This window comes from Rhinolophus sinicus, chromosome 17 (assembly GCF_057876585.1).
Source record: "Rhinolophus sinicus isolate RSI-liver-muscle chromosome 17, RSI-T2T, whole genome shotgun sequence".
NCBI lineage: Eukaryota > Metazoa > Chordata > Mammalia > Chiroptera > Rhinolophidae > Rhinolophus > Rhinolophus sinicus.
In genome coordinates, this window is record NC_142517.1 from 160,386,195 (window position 1) to 160,405,855 (window position 19,661).

The 19,661-nt window shown below is 35.7% G+C and overlaps 1 protein-coding gene across 5 annotated transcripts in view; it reads right to left on the bottom strand.

The window, feature by feature from the left end:
- Nucleotides 1–2,945: 2,945 nt before the first annotated feature.
- The window catches only part of METTL8 (methyltransferase 8, tRNA N3-cytidine), a 71,235-nt gene continuing 54,519 nt past the window's right edge, over nucleotides 2,946–19,661 (bottom strand). For 4 of the 5 annotated variants that reach the window (XM_019727416.3, XM_019727414.3, XM_074337932.2 and 1 more), the window contains 7 exons: nucleotides 17,089–17,459; nucleotides 15,737–15,786; nucleotides 12,354–12,417; nucleotides 10,688–10,827; nucleotides 4,397–4,503; nucleotides 4,181–4,246; nucleotides 2,946–3,426 (listed from right to left, as the gene is read on the bottom strand). In XM_019727416.3, the coding sequence (XP_019582975.3) occupies nucleotides 3,245–3,426; nucleotides 4,181–4,246; nucleotides 4,397–4,503; nucleotides 10,688–10,827; nucleotides 12,354–12,417; nucleotides 15,737–15,786; nucleotides 17,089–17,459 (980 nt within the window). In that variant the 3' untranslated portion in view covers nucleotides 2,946–3,244. The remainder of the gene's footprint in view (nucleotides 3,427–4,180; nucleotides 4,247–4,396; nucleotides 4,504–10,687; nucleotides 10,828–12,353; nucleotides 12,418–15,736; nucleotides 15,787–17,088; nucleotides 17,460–19,661) is intronic. The other variant, XM_074337939.2, reaches the window with a different exon arrangement.

Here is a 19,661-nt window from a genome sequence, read left to right on the forward strand (position 1 = left end):
ATGTCTACTGATGACTAATAGAGGCAGGAAACTGACGGAGCAGAGGTTCTGAAAGAGGTCTGTTAGTGATGCAAATGTGAAGTTATCTGCACTTGTCAGGAGCATAATAAACATTAAAACCAATTAGAAGAGACAATGTGTGATATATCCAGGCTTCAGCATTTGGTTCTGATGAGTTAAAAAAAAAACCCCAAAAAACAATATAGGAATACAGCTAGGAGTCTGGGGGCAAGAATTTAACTTATCTGAAGTTTAACAGTCTAAATAGTTCAGATGTCCAGGAGGGCAGCTCTTTGCATAGGGAGGAATTTTCATGTGTAAACTAGAGTACAGCAATGATTTAGATTGCATAATGGTAGAAACCTTGATGTGTTCATAATTTAGCGATAAAGCATATGGAACTGAGACAAACAAAGCAAATAAGTTCTCAGAAGTCAACATTAACTGGGTGTTTCAATACGAAAATGTGTCACACTGAATGACAAACTTAAAAATAGAAACTGTTACCTTGGCTTTCTCACAACCGTCTCAAACAGTTCTTCGTGTGTGAGAATTTTTACATTTGGAAAATGCTCAAAAGTGAATTTTTAGAAATGGAGAAAAGTGAAGGGTACATTTTTAATATGGCATATTTCATTGTTTCTGTATTATAAGAAGATGAAAGAACAAATCTTTTTCTGTTAGAAAGAAAATGGTCCTTTTGAAATTCAGCTCTCTCAGAAGATGAACATTTTAAATATCAAACTCTGCCTAACTCACTAGCCTTAGCTTTATGGACATAAGCGGAAAATTAGAATTTCATGCAGTTATCAAATATTTTAAGCTAATACCCAAGCAGATACATTTGCAACACTTCATGATTTCTTAATATCTACAGGCAATATTCTAAATCAGGTCTCTTTGTTTCTTCAGCCCCAAATCAACAGCAAACTCAAAGTAGAGGGTTAACTCAGATAGGGTGAGCAAGAGGAAGACATACAAGCTTAAGACAGGTAGAAACGGCCCTACTGAGCAGTCAAGTAGAATAGGAGGTCTATGCTACACAGAGCTCAAAAGAGCCCAGTTTGTGTCTCACAGACCAAATTTGGTTGATGTATTTTTGAAGTTTCTAAAGGTTAACTATATGCTGTAATACACTATAGAAAGATACGAAGCTGAATTTTACTGTGCCAGTCAAGAGGCTGTCTTGAATTTGCTATTTAAGACTAAGAGAGACAGTACAATTTACATGTGTGAGAATGTGAGAATAATTTTACCTTCTGTTGTTTTTAAAACCACCTTGGGCCATGATTTTTAAATTGAAACACAAGAAGATCTGCTGGGGTTCCCATAGCAACATTAACTTATTTAACTGCCCTTGTATGTAATACTTCCATTACTAGTTTGGCTTTTAAATGTACACTTTAATTATGAAACACAACTGAGTTAAGAGTCTTAGGCAAATGTTAACTTTTACATTTGCTGACTGATGCGTGTTTAAACAAACCTTGATATGGTACTACTTCTGACGACTTACTCCCAAGGCAAGTATGTGCAAAAAGCTTTCTGTGGTCTTCCTTGCCTCTGATCTCTGACCTCACTGTATTCTGCTCTATAGATGAATCCTCAGTCAGTCTCTCTCAATTCATTTATAACGTACCATGACCAGGATAAAACAGAAACAAACAAATGTTAGATGGCTCCAGTCCAGAGACTAGAATCTCCAATGTGCTCTCTATTCAATTCTGTCTATAAGCTGACCCCCTCGCTATCTTTTCTGCACTATTCCTTATCATAAATGTCCCACACTAAACACACTTGTTTTCTCACCATCGTCTGAGAGTGTACGTTCAAGGACTAGCCGGAGACCCACCTCTTCCCAGAACCCTGATTCTCCCCCCTTACTTCCCACAGCGATCTTTCTCTCTCTCCGGAACCACCGGAAATACTGCGACCACCACTATGTGACATGTTTGTGACTGGGCAGCATCTCCCTCCCCCTCCCCCTTTTGGTAACAGTGTCATGATTTTCCTTTGCGGAACTTTCTTCCATTCCATACATGCTGGTAGTGCCATCAGTTGAGCTGCCCTGCCCAAGCCTGGAAGAAATAATCCATGACCAATCACATTCTTCCAGGAAATGGAATTTTAAGTGAATTCAAAAAGGAAAATCAGTACAAATTAAACTATTCTGATGGTGGTCCTTTCAAAAGAGTGTCCATTTCTTCCAGATTTCTGTGGCCCATAATCAAAGTCTGCTAGATGATAAGATCCCTATTTGAGTACTTGTTCATATATTATCTTAAATTTTGATTTATAGGCTTGGGAGGTACACATTTTACTTTGCCAGCTAGATACTATTTATGCTCTCTGAAGACAGGGCTGGGTCTTTACTTATTGTATTATTCCACGTAATTCAGCAAATGTAAATATTCAGTAAATGTTGTGTAACAAATGAAAGACCAATCTTAGAAACGCCATTCTAAGTGCAAAAAAAAAAGAAAAAAAGAAAAAAAATCAACGAAACAAAACACCAAAAAACTCCATTCTAAGTGCAAACTGCAATTTGCAAGTCAAATTATATCCTTTTGAGGCAAAGTGGTAAATACATTTTTAATGGCTACAATTTAAGAATTTTCTTGGGTATAACAGTTATCTTAAAGAGAGCTTTTAACAATTTGTACACCAAATAGTATGGAAATAATGTTAGCATGGGTTATACTTCCCCAATTTTAGAAAAGGAAAGAAAAACTAAAATTCTATTTCAGACTTTAGTCTCTGAATTAAAAAAAAAAAAAAGTGTTGGGGAAAACAGACAACAAAACAAAAACAATATACCTTTGTCTTAGGATTGTGATTTTTCTATGATAACACTGGAGGGGAGTTAAATTGTGTTTGACTAATATATAAGTAGAGTAGATGATTTTCCCCACTTCTAAAAAATGACCAATTACCATTTCTCAGAATCTGATTTGTCAGTAATTTAATTGAATACTTACAAAATTCAAAGAACAAACAGAAAGGTTAGACGTAATAAACCCAAACAAGCTTGATCATATTAAGTTTTGAAAACACAGAATATGGTGCACTCGTTCAAATCACTTGCATGTGCTTAAAATACACAAAGGAGCTCACCTATGATAAACACCAGAACATATAAATTTTCTTCTGTTCTTCTGATTGTCTTTTTAGAAATGAAATATTTATAGAAATCTTTGAACAGCATGGTCCTCTCATTTGTACCTTAACATGGTACACAGTTCAGCTATGAGAGAGAAAATAGCAAGTTGGAGCTTTTTTGAGTCAAGTGTAATGGTTTCTGGAATTTGCCTTGAACCCACACCCGGTGCATTTTCACTTGTTTTTTCCTATTAACTTGTAAGCGACGATCAACCAGATTTTGCTTCTCGTCTAACCCAGCCTTGCAGAACATATTGTGGACTTCCCCTGTGGGACAAAAATGGCCATCAAATGTTTGACAAATGACTAAAGAGAGGGGAGACATTCAGGAACACAGAACATTAAATGGAATGATTGACCATCTAAATTTCATTTACAGTAAGAAATACTCTCTAGTACAAATTGGTGAAGGAAACATGTGAAACTAAGTAGGTTTCTTCTACTTCACACAGATGCACCAAGTATAAACAGGTTAACACAACAAGCACAATCAGATATACAACACGATTGGTTATATAGCTTTCAATATTTTGAAAGATGCCCCATTTGAGTTTTTGTTGGTTTGCAGAGACCGCAAATGGCACATTATAATAGCACTCACATTGTAAGTTTGGGGAAAATCCTTAATGCAGGTTTCATTTTAAATACTTTTTAAAACTGAGAAATTGGTAAGAGATTTTCTAGGGATTCTTAAAATTATAATTCTCCCTTGGTTGTGGCAAAGCATCAATTTTTTCATATGTGGATTAACAATACCTCCAAAATGGAACAAACAACACCTTCATTTGGGTTAACAACGGAACAAGTGATTATTTAAAGCAGTTTCAAATGGAAAAAGATCAGAAGGCAAAAGGGCATTTTCAAGCTTTTATGCAGAATATTACAGTTACCAAAGTGTGAAGACATCCAATGTTTAATCAACAATTGAAGCCTCATATTTAGAGTTTTGAGTTTTCTCTCTGTGAACAATAACCAAAGACAGTTTTTACAGCTAATTATTTCCTCTAATAGATAAGCATACCTTTTGTAAAGAAATATGCTCTGGTACCATCTCCTCGAACATAAAAATTTTCAGATAAACAATGCCCTGAAAAAAAAAAAAATTATGAGAAGACAAACTTAGTATTCCTTAAAACAAACACATATACAAACAAATCCCCAAAAAACTTGACATGAAATATAAACGAGGCATTCTTTAAAGCACACGAAAATAATTCCAAACGGAATATACTATTACCCATTTTAAAACGAAGCTGTGTCTTATCGTATCTTCCATAGTCCCGAAATAACAGCATTCCCCCAGGTTTCAGTAACTTGGACAGTCGGTTTACAACACCTTGCATCCTTTGGAAACAAAGCAAGATACTCTGATTTCAGAAATCAGAGTTTAACATTCTTAAAGATAAAATAAGAAAGATAAGAAAGATAAAATAAGAAAAGGCTCAATTAGGCCAATTAAATCTAAACTACAAGAATAAGGGCAACAAAAATATTTTGTATAGAAAGAAAAAAGAACACCAACTTCCTATATGATCAGATTCAAAAGGCCTAGAGTATCAAGAAATCACCCAAAAGGGATTAAGAAATACAAATTTTTAGTAACAAAACAGTCACAGGGAAGTAAAAGCATAGGAAATATAGTTAATAATATTGCAACAACTATGAGGTGTGATAAAAAAATACGGTGAATGTTTAATTTAAAAAAATGTATTATAGTAAAAGACACATTGCCATTAATCCCCCTCAAAATACTCCCCTTTGCTTCGAACACACTTATCCCATCATTCTTGCCACTTTTTGAAGAAGTTCTGGAAGTCCTCTTTCGTGAGTGTCTTTAGTTGCGCTGTCATGGCTGCCTCGATGTTCTGAATTGATTCAAAACGTTTACCTTTCACGGTCATTTTGACTTTGGGGAAGGTGGATGAGGACATGCCATAATGTTTTTTGACAGAAATTGCTGTACTGGAAGTGATGTGTGACACGGAGTGTTGTCATGATGGAGGATGAAACCATTTGCCCATTTCACGTTAATGCATTGTTCGTGATCCATGATTTATGGCACACTTTAAAACACACCTTCTCTCAACTGTAGCTCACACCCAACTGACTGTACCGAACAAGTTGAAACTTGTCACACACTGTTACTAAGGTTCAGCGTGTCGCTTCCTGTATTGAAGATCCCTGCCTTTCCATTGGATGGCTCTAAGCAGCAGCATTCACTATAATTGTTTGATCACACCTGTATAGTGCCGGGTGGGCTCTAGACTAATAGGGGGGTTCACTGCAAAAATTATATAATGTCTAACCACTGTGCTGTACGCCTGAAACTAATATAAAATAATACTGAACGTCAACTCTAACAGAACATTTTTTTTTTTTAAATCACCCAAATGCCCATAGTATATGATGTCAAAGAGCTTAATGTATGATGTCAAAGCTTAACTGCACAACCACATAGACATTTTCTGATGTTTATAGCAAGTTAAGGTCATTCCAAGGCAGAAAAAAATGGGAGTCGCCTCATTTTCCTTACAAGATGAAAAATATGCAGTGCCATTCCAAATTGTCCATACCTAAGCAGGGACCACCTTTTCCTCCAAAACTAATTCCTTTTATCCTGAATTCTTTAATTCAAAGTTACCATCATTCACCAAAGTGTAACACTTCAGAGATATCATTAACCTCTTTTATTTTTCTCTTGTTTCACTATTCTCTCCACAACCATTTGGTCATCAAATTTTGTTGTTGTTGTTGTTGTTTTAATAACATCTTTGATATTTTCTCTCTCTTTTGCTTCCCATTGGTAGGTATTCCCTTAGTACAAACTGCTACCTTCTCAGGCCTGGAAGTAGAATAGCTTCCTAACATGCTTTATTATTCTCCCTGTCAATTCTTTCTGCATATTATTTATGAATTATCCTGCTTCAAATGATGATTTTGTCAAATCATTCCTTTGCGCAAAAATGTTCATGACTTTAATCCATAGGATAAAATCTGAATTTCTCAGTTGAGCCCTTAAAATCTCCTACAACTGGCCTCAATTAATCTTTCCAACTTCTTTCCCACTACTTCCTAATCTGAAGCATCTATTTTGCTGAACTGTTACAAGTTTGGCTCTGAGCAGTCCATGCCTTTGTTCATGTGGTTTCCTCTCAAAGAATTCTCTCCTCCTTACTCTCTGCCTATTTAAATTCTAATCACACTGCAAGCCCCAACTCAATACTGGGAAGCCTTTACTTTTTCTTTTATTATTTATTCTACTCATCTGGCTTCCCATCAAGTATGACCCCTTGTGATTGCTCTTGACTTAATGTTTTTGGTTAAGTCTTCTGGGTGATTATGGGTAAGAGGTGGCAAAGATTTCACATCTCATATCAACGCCCAGTGACTGACACTGGATGCTTACAGAGCTCTATTGAGAAGGATTCTTAGGGCTCATTGGGAATGACGATCCGAGTAAAAAAATCAATGTTTGCTCTGGGCAGTGTGGTAAATGGCATCCTGGGTGCTAAGTCCTTGCCAGCTCTGCTTTATCCATGCTACGTAAAGCTTCTGAGATTTTCTTATTTTAAAAATGAGGTGTTTGGATCAGATAATCTGTAAATTCCTTCCAGTTAAAACACTGTTCAGTGAAATAATGGGGTAAAAAGCCATATCATGTTAGGTTATGAAGGAAGTAGATAGTGAGAAAATGAAAGTAACTATGAAAACGAGAGAAATATAACACAAAGAGGTGACATGATTAGATGAAAAGCTCTTTTAAAAAAAACTGGAATGTAAGTATATGAAAGGGAAAAAGAAAAGTATTTTTCCTTGTTTATTTTATTACAGGTTATTTTCACACTGTGTTTATATTCTTAGACTTTGGCAATTAAAGAAAACCATATCTAAATCTTAAAATACTCACTTTCAGGATAAATATTTTCTGTATAGAGAAAAGTCTCTTTCTGCAATTATTACTGAAACAAGCATGAAACAAAAATGCAGAAACACAAAGAATCAAACACAGCTGACCTTTGAAGAACACAGGTTTGAACTGCATGGGTCCACCTATACATGGATTTTTTTTTTTTTTTAAACCTTTATTTACTTTAAGTGTGCTTTTCCAGGACCAATCAGCTCCAAGTCAAGTAGTTGTTTGAATCTAGTTGTGGAGGGCGCAGCTCACAGTGGCCCATGTGGGGAATCAAACCCTCAACCTTGTTGTTAAGAGCACCACGCTCTAACCAACTGAGGTGAGCTAACCGGTTGCCCCTACATGGATTTTTTTCATTAAATATAGTGGAAACATTTTGGAGATTTCCTTACGACCCTGCAGCAATCATACTGATAACACTAGGCTACCATAAAGCAATCATATCGCTGCTTCTGTGTTATCAATGCATGAATCGTTATATCTGTAAATAAATATGAATTTTTTCACATTATCTTTTCGTTTTTGATGTCTAGCATTAGTAATATGTATAACATCTACAGTATTTTGTATCACGTAAGATAATATTGACGTAGGTAATGACAGATGATTATAGTACTGTATTGTGTATTACAGTACTGTACTGTATAGTACTGTATACTACTGTAAATGTATTTACTCTTCCTTATGTTTTCTTAATATTTTCTTTTCTCTAGCTTACTTTATTGTAATAGTATAATATATAATACATATAACATAAAATATGTTAATTGTTTATGTTACCAATAAGGCTCCTAGTTAATAGTAGGCTATTAGTAATTAAGTTTTTAGGGAGTCAAAAGTTATACACAAGTTTTCCAATGCCTGAGGGGTCGGTATCCCTAACCCCTGTGTTGTCCAAACGTCAACTGTAATTCAAAATATAGTGACATCCTTCTGCGAATCCTTAACATCTTGGGTTGTGGGTGAAGGCACGGGATGAGGCGCTGCCTTTCTTGATCATCCCACCTTGGTTCATCATGCAGTTCCAGAGCCAGTTCCTATGCACTACAGGTGGGGGTGGGCTGGCTGGGAGAGACATAAAGAAGAATGGGAGGAAGCCCCTTTTCGTTACCTGACTTTGGCCAATTCTGCTGTCCTCACCTATCTCTGGATGGAAGGAGAAAAGAAGAAAAATAAGAGATTTTAAAAATGAGTATTTATCGGGCGACCAGATGATTCAGTTGGTTAGAGCGCGAGCTCGCAACAACAAAGTTGCTGGTTCAATTCCCACATGGGATGGTGAGCTGTGCCCCCTGCAACTAAAGATTGAAAACGGTGACTGGACTTGGAGCTGAGCTGCGCCCTCCACAACTAGATGGAAGGACAACGACTTGGAGCTGATGGGCCCTGGAGAAACACACTGTTCCCCAATATTCCCCAATAAAATAAAATAAAAATTATATGTATGAAATTTATATATATAGATATATAGATATAGATATAGATTGCCTAGATCTGTGGTAACATATTATACTTTGTTTTATTTTAATGACAAGAAGGACAGCTCTTTTGCAGCCTTCTATGGTTTATTCCTATTTAAGCTAGGAACCCCCAGACTCAAGGTCTAGTTGAATTGCTTGTTCATTTGCACATGGATTTTCCAAGCTGGCAAGAAGCCACTTTTCTAGAGCTTTCCTGGAGTTGAACCTACTACCACCCTCCTAAGTGACCCTGAAGAGACTGCCTTGTCTTTTCACTTACTCTTGCCCTCTTCTACTTATTCGCCTTATTTTTAGATCATTTCCATGTAGATAAGAAAGTGGCTACTGACATGATACATCTGAATTTATTTTATAATAAACAAATAGAATGAATATACTGTACTATAAAAGCAAACTTCCAGATATCTGCTTACACTTCTTTTTAACGTTCAATTCAAATCATGAGAAAATACATTATCTAAACTAATTTCAAATAGTGTTGTGGTCTTATTTGGAATTTAAACATTTCCTGTTATGGGTGTCAAATAGAAAATCTTATTCTCTATCCACCTACTCCATCCTTTTAACTATTCATCCTTTTAACTATGAAACTAAATACATAGATGACATCTTTCTACCAGTACCTGAATAATGCCAATAGTCTAAACAGATTAGCAGGAAAAAATAAGTTATAGAAACTGGGAGGAAAAAGTAACTTCATGGAACCTGATATATCTCACCACGTGCAAATATGTGTTTCAGTCAGATGTATTTGGAAATCTAATTTGTTTTTTCACAAGTAATCAAAGTGCTCATCTCTGAATGAAAAGCAAAAGAACTGTAAAAGGTCCTAGCGACCTTGTAATTGCAAAGAAAGAAGCACAGGGTAACTCAATTCTTTGGGAAATGGTCACACTCATCAAACAAAAAGTGGTTAATGCCAAGTCTATATCTACTACCACAGGCTCTTTCCTGGAGCTGATTCTACTACCATAGTAGAAACCTAATTTTAAGAAAGCTTACAGGGCCAGCCCGGTGGCTCAGGTGGTTGGAGCGCCGTGCTCCTGACGCCAAGGTCGCCAGTTTGATTCCTACATGGGCCAGTGAGCTGCAACCTCTACAGCTAAGATGGTGAACAACGGCTGTGCCTGGAGCTGGGCTGCCATGAGCTGCCGGAGGTTGGCATGAGCTGCCACCGGCTGCTGTGTGCCACCAGGGCCATGAGTGGCTGGCAGCTGGCAAGAGCTGCCATGAGCTGCTGTGAGCAGCCAATTGACGACCGGTGACCAACTGCCTCAGCTGGAGGCAGTGCAAGGCTCAATACCAGCATAGGCCAGGGAGCTGTGTCCTACACAACCAGACAGAAACAACAGTTTGAACAGGAGTGGGCAGGGAGGAGGTGGAAGAAAGGGGGGGATAAAAAAAGAAAGCTTACAAAGGGCACAACCTCTGCTACTACACGTGCCTTAATATATATGAGGTGGCAAAATTTTTAAAAAGGTGATCATTTTAATTGCTGGTAATATCTCTTTATGCTTCCCCTCTGTAGGACAGCTATGTTTATTGTTAAAACACTGTGTGTGAACAAAAAGTTTTAAAAGTCATAAATAGTTAAATAATGACACTAGGCTAACCTTAGATTATAAAGGTTCAAGGTTAATCTGGCAAATCTTGATAATCTGTACTTCCCTAGTGGGCTTCTTTTAAAACAATTGTTTTAAAGCCCTCGACAGACCTGTGTGAAACCAAACAGATTCACAGCTCACCTCTTCACGAACATTCAGTAAGACGCTAAATCAGAGATGTTTGTTTTCGATCACCACGTACAATTTGCCTCTTGGGAGTCTATTAGGCTGTTCTGAATTTGTAATTTCCTTGAAGCACTGTCACTTTTAATAGGTATGTGTCTTACCAGAATACGCTCACTTCATTCTGACAGTGACAGAAAGCTCACTAATGAAGTAGTTTGACCAGTTTCTTTCTAAAAGTCTGAAGAAAGGAAACATTTCATTTAAAAGGCTGCATATTATACATACTGTAGTTCACTAAATAATAAATTCAAAAATTGTCATTTTTTTGCTTTGATAGTTCTAAAAACTACTACTGATAAAGGGGCTTTCCACATTTGCGTTGCCCTTTTGTCTTCATTCACCTGTCGGGATGAATAGAAGAGAGCACAAAGACAAGGAGAATGACATCCAGGATCCCATCTGGAAAAGGGTAGGGCAAGCCGTCATCACAGACGTCGTGAACAAAGGCACAACACTGGGCTGCTCTGTAGGCTGAGTGCGACTGCCGTGAGAAAGAATCACAAAGAAGGAAAAAAAGGTAGTTAGCAGACTTCTAGTATTTTTTTAAAATAAAAAGGCCTTTTTTTTTCCCTCCCAAGTGCCTTTCCTCTATACATTTGAATGCACTTGATTTCTGATTCAGTATTCGGTTAGCTTATTTCCAAAGCTGCCATAAAAAATTAAGTCTAACACTTGGACTTGACAACAAATAGTCTTCGCAATCCCTCTTTAATTTTAAAAGTGGAGTATGGCAGTCTTTATGAGTCAGTAGGCAGCGCTGTTGGAAGCCTACCCCTGTGTTATTTCAGAGGCACTGAGCTGGTCCTCAGCTCTCTCTCCCACTGCTTATTCCATGCCTCATTTGGCTTCAAATATAAATATCCTCTACTACATAATCAACATTAGGTAATGGTGATGGTTGCACGACTGTGTAAATATACTAAAAATCACTGAATTGTATATTCTAAAATGAATTTTATGGTATATAAACTATATCTCAATAAAGCTGTTATTTTTAAAAAATTGCATTAGAGTGTACACACACACACACACACACACACACGCACACACACACGGACACACACAATTTGTCCACTAAAACAAAATTAGAAGGATATATACCAAAATATTAACAATGATTCACCCTAGGACTCTAGGAAGTGTAATTATAGGTGAGTTTTATCTCCCCTTTTAAGCTTTTCAGTATTTTAGAAAATGTCTACAATGAATAAGTATTACTCTTATGAAATCATGTTCCATATGTTTATACCATATTTTTGTTAGTAGAATTTCCTTTCCTTTTTCATTTCCTAACATTACCTCTTTTTGCTAAGGTCATGCTCACTAGTGTTTGGGGACTGGTCAAATAAGTTCAGGTTCCCCACTGTTTTCCTTAAAAGTCTAGGATATTTTAGATTTGCGATATACGCATTTTCAGACTTTTTTTTCAAAAAATTTAATTTAACAAGTGCCTACTATGTGCCAGACTACTGTGTTTCTCCGAAAATAAGACCTACCTAGCTACCTAGCTCCGAAAATAAGACCTACCTAGCTACCTAGCTCCGAAAATAAGACCCACCAGCTCTAATGCGTTTTTTGGAGCAAAAATTAATATAAGACTCGGTCTTATTTTACTATAATGTAAGACTGGGTCTTATATTAATTTTTGCTCCAAAAGATGCATTAGGAGCTGATGGTCCGTCTAGGTCTTATTTTCGGGGAAACACAGTATGTGTAAGGCCCTAGACACATAAATATGAACAAGATTACCTTGTAGGAGCTGTTGGCATTTCTAGGTGTACCAGTCCCTTGAACTCTATGTTAAATTTAAAACAATTTTTATTGTTTTACGGTCATATCTTAGGCATCAATTGATAGTATGATTCCCAGAAATAGTAAAAGCTCAGTTAAAAATGGTCCCAGATAACATCTGATACAGAAACATCCTCCCCCCCCAAAAAAAATCACTTCAACAGCAGATAAATCAGATGCTTATATGGCTCTCTTTAAAGAAAATATAAGGCATACCTTTACTAGCTCCACAGCTCCAGAAGAAAAATCACAACAATAAAGAAAGGACTCTGGAGCATTCCTATGAAAATGGAAGAAATATTTACATCTAGAATCCAGATATGCTCACACTGAAGAATAAAGGAAACTGTAGGCTTGAACTTCTTAGTAAGTATTTCCATAATAGAATTTTGAATGACACTTGGCTTATCATTTCTTCTTTGTAGATACTGTTGTCTATAGTGGCATATGGGTGGCCTTCATGTTGCTTCTGAACCAGCATTGTCTCACTTACATTAATTTACAGGGTAACTTTCAAATTCCTGTCCTGGTTTTAAGACTCTCCATTACTTATATAAGACCCAGTCTTATAGTACATAAGACTGGGTATTATATTATATTATATTATATTACATTATTGTATTATATTATAAAGATCCGGTCTTATATTATAGCAAAATAAGACCAGGTCTTATATTAATTTTTGCTCCAAAAGACACATTAGAGCTGATGGTCTGGCTAGGTCTTATTTTCAGGGAAACACGGTATATTCACGTGTAATTCATTCGTTCTGTGGCACTAGAGACTGACATTGGACTTCAGATCTGTCCAAATAAATTCAAGTATAAAGAATAGAATTTGGTTATGAAAAGTTAACCAGCACTGAATCAAAGTTAAAATTTGCACTGCTTGTTTTTTCTAATCTGTCCCATATAAAAACAGCGCTTTATTGCAGCCCATACCCCTATTGTTTCCTATGAAATCCACATATTTGTGATTCATAATTTGCTGGGTAGTCCCAAGTGTTTGAAATGTTCTCAATAAACACACAGATGCATATGGCAGTCTGTGATATGATGGCTAAGGGAAAGGGATCTGGAACCAGATTGCCTAGGGTTTGAATCCCAGCTCTATCACTTAATTATGTGACCTCGGAATAGTTACTTAATCTTTCTGTAACTCTGTTTCCTCATCTTTAAAACAGAGATAAATATGGCATCTAAGGTGGTTGTGATGATTGAATGGATTCAAGTAAGTAAACTTTCTAGAAAGGTGCCTAACTCAGAGTTAGCACCTAATAAATGTTAGTCATTATTATTATGTTGCTGCTGCTGATATTATTATTATGAACAGTATTAAAGGAAGATCTGCCTCTGCCTTCCAGGAACTTAAAAACTAAACAGAATTCTGTAAAAACTTCCATTTAACTCAAAATGCTTCTCTGGACATTGGCACATGTAGCTCATTGTGAAAAGTATACAATCGACCGTGGGCAGTGGTTACAAAACACCCACAAGATATGGAACAGTCTAGTAGCTAAATGAAAGCATGGGCCTTTTGCCATGTGTCCTACCAGAGTGGCAGCATGACCTGTGAGACTGAATTCCCACTGCATCAGCAGCCTAAGTCAAAGTCTTGTGACCACTCAATAACTTTCCAGAGCTTTTCTGTAAAATCAGCTGACTGTCTTGGCCCTTCTCCCAGCAAGCAGGTGTAAATACCACTACCACCACCATACTACCAAGCACTCTTTTGGTAGGGGGTTTACGATTAAATGACCCTTGGAGAATGATGTGACCTCTCAATTCTGGAGGTCTAATTATGGTAAAATATTCTGAAAATGTAAAACATTAATCCTATACTCTCCAAAAGTAATAAAACATAATTTCTTAGGTGGGGAAAAAAAGACTAATCCAATCTTTGGAAGGCGAATCACTGTTTGCCTTTTAAAGATGAATTATCTCAGGTTATTGAACTACAATGATTTCTGAAATATGGATATGAGGAAAAAAACAAAGACAGCTAAGAAAAGCCAGGGAGTGAGGAGGCAAGAGCTTCCAATGATTCGTTGAAGGGAGAGGGAAAAATACAACTAACAAGTGAGGAATCAGAGATATTAATCAGTCAATATGTACTGAGCTCTAATGATCCATATTGTACTGTTAGGCTACCTGGAAAATCAGATTAGGGTAAAATATGCTCTCTACTTCAGGGAATATAAACAGTGGTGTGGAGAGACGAGACATAAGGAAATCACATGGTAAATAAAACTTTGATAGGAGTCATAAAGTAACACATAATCAACTGCCAATGTTGTAGATTTACGTGTATTACAAACTTGGGGATTACTAGGGTGAAGAAACCTGGCTATATGCTATAAAAGAACAGGAAATTTCAGCCCAGAAACTGGAAAAGGGAAAACAAAGAAAATAAGTACAAAAATAGAAAGGCCATTCAGAACTGCAAATTTGCCAGCATCATTCTGCCTGGCCACTTGAACTGGTTATTTAATGCTATCAGAGAATGACTTACTATTCATTATGTTAGGTTTATACTAGTATTAGAGAATGTTCTGATTTTTTGGAGATACATCATAAGACACGTCATATTTAAAGATTAAGTGTCATGATGTTGGCATTACATTCATAATTGTTGAATTGAGGTAGTGGGTATATGGGGATTCATTGACTAACACTCTTTACTTTTCTGAACGCTTTCACATGTTCATAAAGTCTAAAAAATAAATCCTTAAATTTAAAAATATACATAGAGAAAAGACTGAAAGGAATTACAACAAAAATTCTGGCAGCAGCTATGTTAGGATAATGGGGATGATGGGTGATTTCTCCCTCCCCCATTTTACTCTAATGGAAATGTTCTGGAATGTGCTTATGTTGATTTTATAATGGAAAAATAATGTGAAAGCTATTATGTAAACTTAAAAAAAAAGAAAGAAATCGGCAGACCAGCCATACGTGAAAGGTGTTAGAAAAGTTTTGTAAGGTGTGTCTTCATCATGGAAATACTAAAACATGGGTGAGGTAGTGAATAGGAAGGGTGGGTCAGGAGAACATCTCTGTCTGTATCATTTACTTTCGCTTGCTTTTTTGAGTCTTAGGGTTAGTTGCTATTACCTCCAAATAAGTTCAAGTCCAGAGACAATCATTAGACACCCGAAGGTTTTACCGTGGGTGTGGCTCCAGAAGTGAGGACAAAATAAAATGAGGGTTAAAGCATAAGCTTTACACTCAATCCTCTATATGTTAAAATGACACTTGTGCTGTCCTTGAGGAACAAATAAACCTCTAAAGTTTAGTAATTCACAGCTTAGTAGAAGGATCACATCTCTTGCTGCTTTCTCACTCTCTCATCCATGCAAACACAAGCTTACAAAATACTTCAGCCTGCGGTGGACAACCCATGGCTGTGAGACACTATTTTCAGAGTAAGTCTCAGTTCACGTGAAATGGGGCACTAAGACGAAGACAGTGCTTTTGAAATTTGCCTTAATTATTGTTAATACGGGAACAAGACCACAACTGTCATGCACATAACATTTTTCCAGAATTTCTCAACATCCCATACATATGTAAAATTTTGTAGAAAACTCTAAAACTCACTGCAAAGTGTCCAGAATTGGAAAAACACTATTTCCAGCACCACAGCCAACCTAAAATCAAAAGAACAAACAAATATCATGAAAACAGGTTAAATTTTCCTCACCAATGTCAGATTTTTTAATTAAAAAAAACTAGAAGAAATTTACTGGATCTCTGGTATGTGTAAGAGAGTTTTCTGAACTCAAAAGCAGTGGAATAAATCACAAGAATACTACTGAGAAATTTGACTATGGAAACATTTAAAATTTTTACACAACAAAACCCAAAATAAACCAAATTAAAAGGTGATCAACACACTGTGAAAAACAAGTGTGCAATATATGTGATAAAAAGCCAGGGTCATTAAAAACACCAACAACAAAAACACCTACGGGTAAGTAAGCAAAGAAAATAAATAGAACACAAAAGAAGTACAAATGGCTTCTAAACATTTGAAAACCATATGACCTATTTAATAATCAAAGAAATACAAATTGAAACAAGGTATAATTTTTGTCTAACAAAGCAAAAAGCACTAAAATAAGAATATTGCAATCAATGAGGGTGTGACGAAACAGACATATGCTTCTGTGAACTGGTATTAGTACAACTTCTTCTAAAGCAATTTGGCAATACATCTTAAGAGTATTAAAAATTTTTGTTAAGTTATGAATTTGTAAATCTAACCCAAGATAATAAAAGAAAATGTGGAAACGTTTACACCCAACATTTGCTGTAGAAACCTGAAAACAATTTAAATGCCCAGTTAGTGTGAAAATAGATAAGCGAATTATCGTACTCCACATAGTGAAATATTTCTCAGCCACAAAAATGTTTATAGAGAATTTCTAAAGATAGTGAAAGCAGCTTATGATATCATGGTATAGCTCAACTATATAAAATAGTAAAAACGATAAAATGTTATCAATGGCTAAATCCCTTGTTTGTGGGATTATAATTTTATTTCTCTTATCTACTCTTTAGCAAATTATCTATAATTAATATATACTATCTTTAAAATGAGAAGGGAAAAGTTTATTTTTAAAAACAAAATCAAAGTCTACACCAGATTACAGAAAATTACAAATACGTATCTGTTATTTCTATTTCACCAAAAATGGGTTAGTAACAGAAAGAGATAGAAATCAAGGCCAAAACTTTATTGGTATCTAAAACTGCCTTCAAGTTAGAAATTAAAACAGACAAGTTAAAACCAGACTGATTAAAGATATGGTGTACAAGTATACTGAACATTTATATAGTTAGGTTTGATCATTCCCCCCCTAAAGAATCTAGATAATTAATAAAGCAATATGGAATGCACGCCTTAAAATCATTTGCTAACTCCCATCTTTGCCCCTGCAGTACAGTACCTCTAGGATTCTGAAAGTGGCATTGCTACCAGGAAATGGCTCAGGCTTGAGAGGTCCTTTTCTGTGTTCTTCAGAGTCTAGGTTAGAAAAATTAGATCCTGCTTTGCTTTGACCATCTGACAAGACAGAACTTTTCTTAAAATGATTTTTTTCTTCAAGCATGGTAGCACAGTGCATTCTTGAGAAACTATTTGCAGCATTAGTTTTTACATGATCCCATAAAATTTTTTTTGCCTTCTCTTCAGTGTTTTGATCAACTGGAAGAATCTCCGGAAATTCCCTCAACAGCCAATTACGATCCTTGAAAAACTTATTCTTGTGAATCTTGTAAAATGTGTCCCAATATTTACTTGCTTCACTCTCATACTTGACTAAAAAGGAGAGAAAAATATTTTACTATGAATTATATTTATTATTAGTTGCTATTTATTATTAGTTACTATTTTAATAGCTAAATATATTTAATTGTTAAATCTGTTAAATATGTTATATACATTATTTATCATTTATAACAAGTATATTTACTACAGAGCATTAATTTTCTCAAAATGTGTCAGTGTGTGGGGTATTTAGTCCATCTGTTTCTGTCTTAATAGTTTGGCCAATAAATTTTGTGAGGTATATAACCATTGCAAACTACTTTCTACAGTCTAATCTCAGAATCTTAATAACCACATTTTTACCAATAATCTGTAAGGCTCTATTATCTTAGAGAAAAGACACTTCATTTTTTGGCTGTGTAAATGCAGTTTGAACATGATTTCTGTGCAAACTGGTAATCAAACAGGGAATTGTGGAGTTACAAATGACAATCTGAGAGCTAGAACTGTCCTTTGAAATAATGTACTCCAACACCCGTGTTTTGCATGAAAGAAAGCACGGAAAAGATGAACCCAATTGTTCTAGGGCCTAGAGCCCATCATAGCAGAACCAGGACCACATATTCTGACTCCTGGAGTCTAGAGGCCATCCCATTACTCCATTCTTCCCCCACCTCCTGAGGCATCTGTTCCTATTGACATCTAATACAAAGCCTTAGTAAGAATTTCTGATGTTGTCTTTTAGATTTCCCTGGATCCCAGGGTCAGAGTTAGGTCAAGAGTCTCAAAACTTTAGGGAATTCTTAGCTTTCTGCCACTTTCTATCTGTACTTAAATTAATATAATTAAATCACCCACTCTCACTTATTCATTCAACAAACATTTCTTGGATACTATTTGTACCAGGCCTAATCCCTAGGCCTAATCCATGAGTTAAGAATTACTTTTTAAAAAAATAAGAATTACTTTCACCCAATGTACACACACAATATTTTTAAAGTGCTTTCAAAGAATTAAAAAACCTTCTATTGATATAGAATAATTTCCAAGATTTAATGTTAGGTAAAAAAGCAAAGTGTAGAACAGTATGTATATAATGCAACCATTTGTCAGGGGAAAAAAAGAAGAAAAAGAATACATGTGTGTGCATACAGATACATACATATCTCTCTCTCTCTCTCTCTCTCTCTCTCTCTCTCTCAATCCTGGGGACCAGGATTTGAGAAACAATTTTCATTTGAATTTTGATCTGTGTAAAATTACTATCTATACCAAAAATAAAATAAAACTAAAAATGAAAAACTCATTTCTTCCACAGTTTTAAAGAAGCCCCTACCCTCAGAATAAGCATCGCCTACAGTCAGTTCATGTTTTACAGAGCCCTGTCCTGAAGCTCTTATAGTTTTTCTTTTCTTTCCGTTTTTATCTTTATGGCCTTGTACCCATCTGGCCACAAGACTTCCTTCCCATCAAGGCTGAATTGTACCTAGCAGCTGGACTGCTATAAAGACAGAAACTCACATCTGTACTTAAGGACTGAGAAATGAAAGTAGATCTCTGTAACAAAAGAATTCTGTGATGTTGAAGTCCAAAATATGCTCACATCTACACTAATGGAAAGAAGCCTATTTATGGTTAATCTAAAAATGTTAGATATTTATTTTTAAAATAGTTCTATCTTTACTTTTAAAAATTGGAGTGTACCTGATATACTGTGTAAGAAAACAAAACAACATTCTTAAAATCAGACTTAGGAGTAATTAGTAATTTAATTTCACCTTAAAAAACTCTCTTTGTAACTCGTTCTATGCTGGTAAAAGATATTTCTGCTTAATAAAAAGCAACACCTAAGAACCTAGATTTGACATTTAGTCAAAAATCTCTAGTATCTGAGTTTCCAATACCAAGCTACTTGTGAAATGAGTTTGAACCTTTCAGTAAACAGGATGTAATACTGTATCTTGATTAATTTGTGGGAATATTCCCCTAGGAATTAATTGGGGGGAGGAGGGTAGACAGCTGAAAAGATATTCATAGCAGTGCTATTTATAAAGGAAAAAGTGGGAAATAACTCAAATACCCAACAACACAGGAATGACCAAGCAATGCAGGTCAAATAGAGTAACCTTACGTAGCAATTAAAATTTAAAGGATAATAATATTAAGAGAAAACATTCACATAGAATGTTTCTCTATACACTGATTGCAACTCTAAAATTTATTTTATATTCATTTATAACAATCAGATAAAAA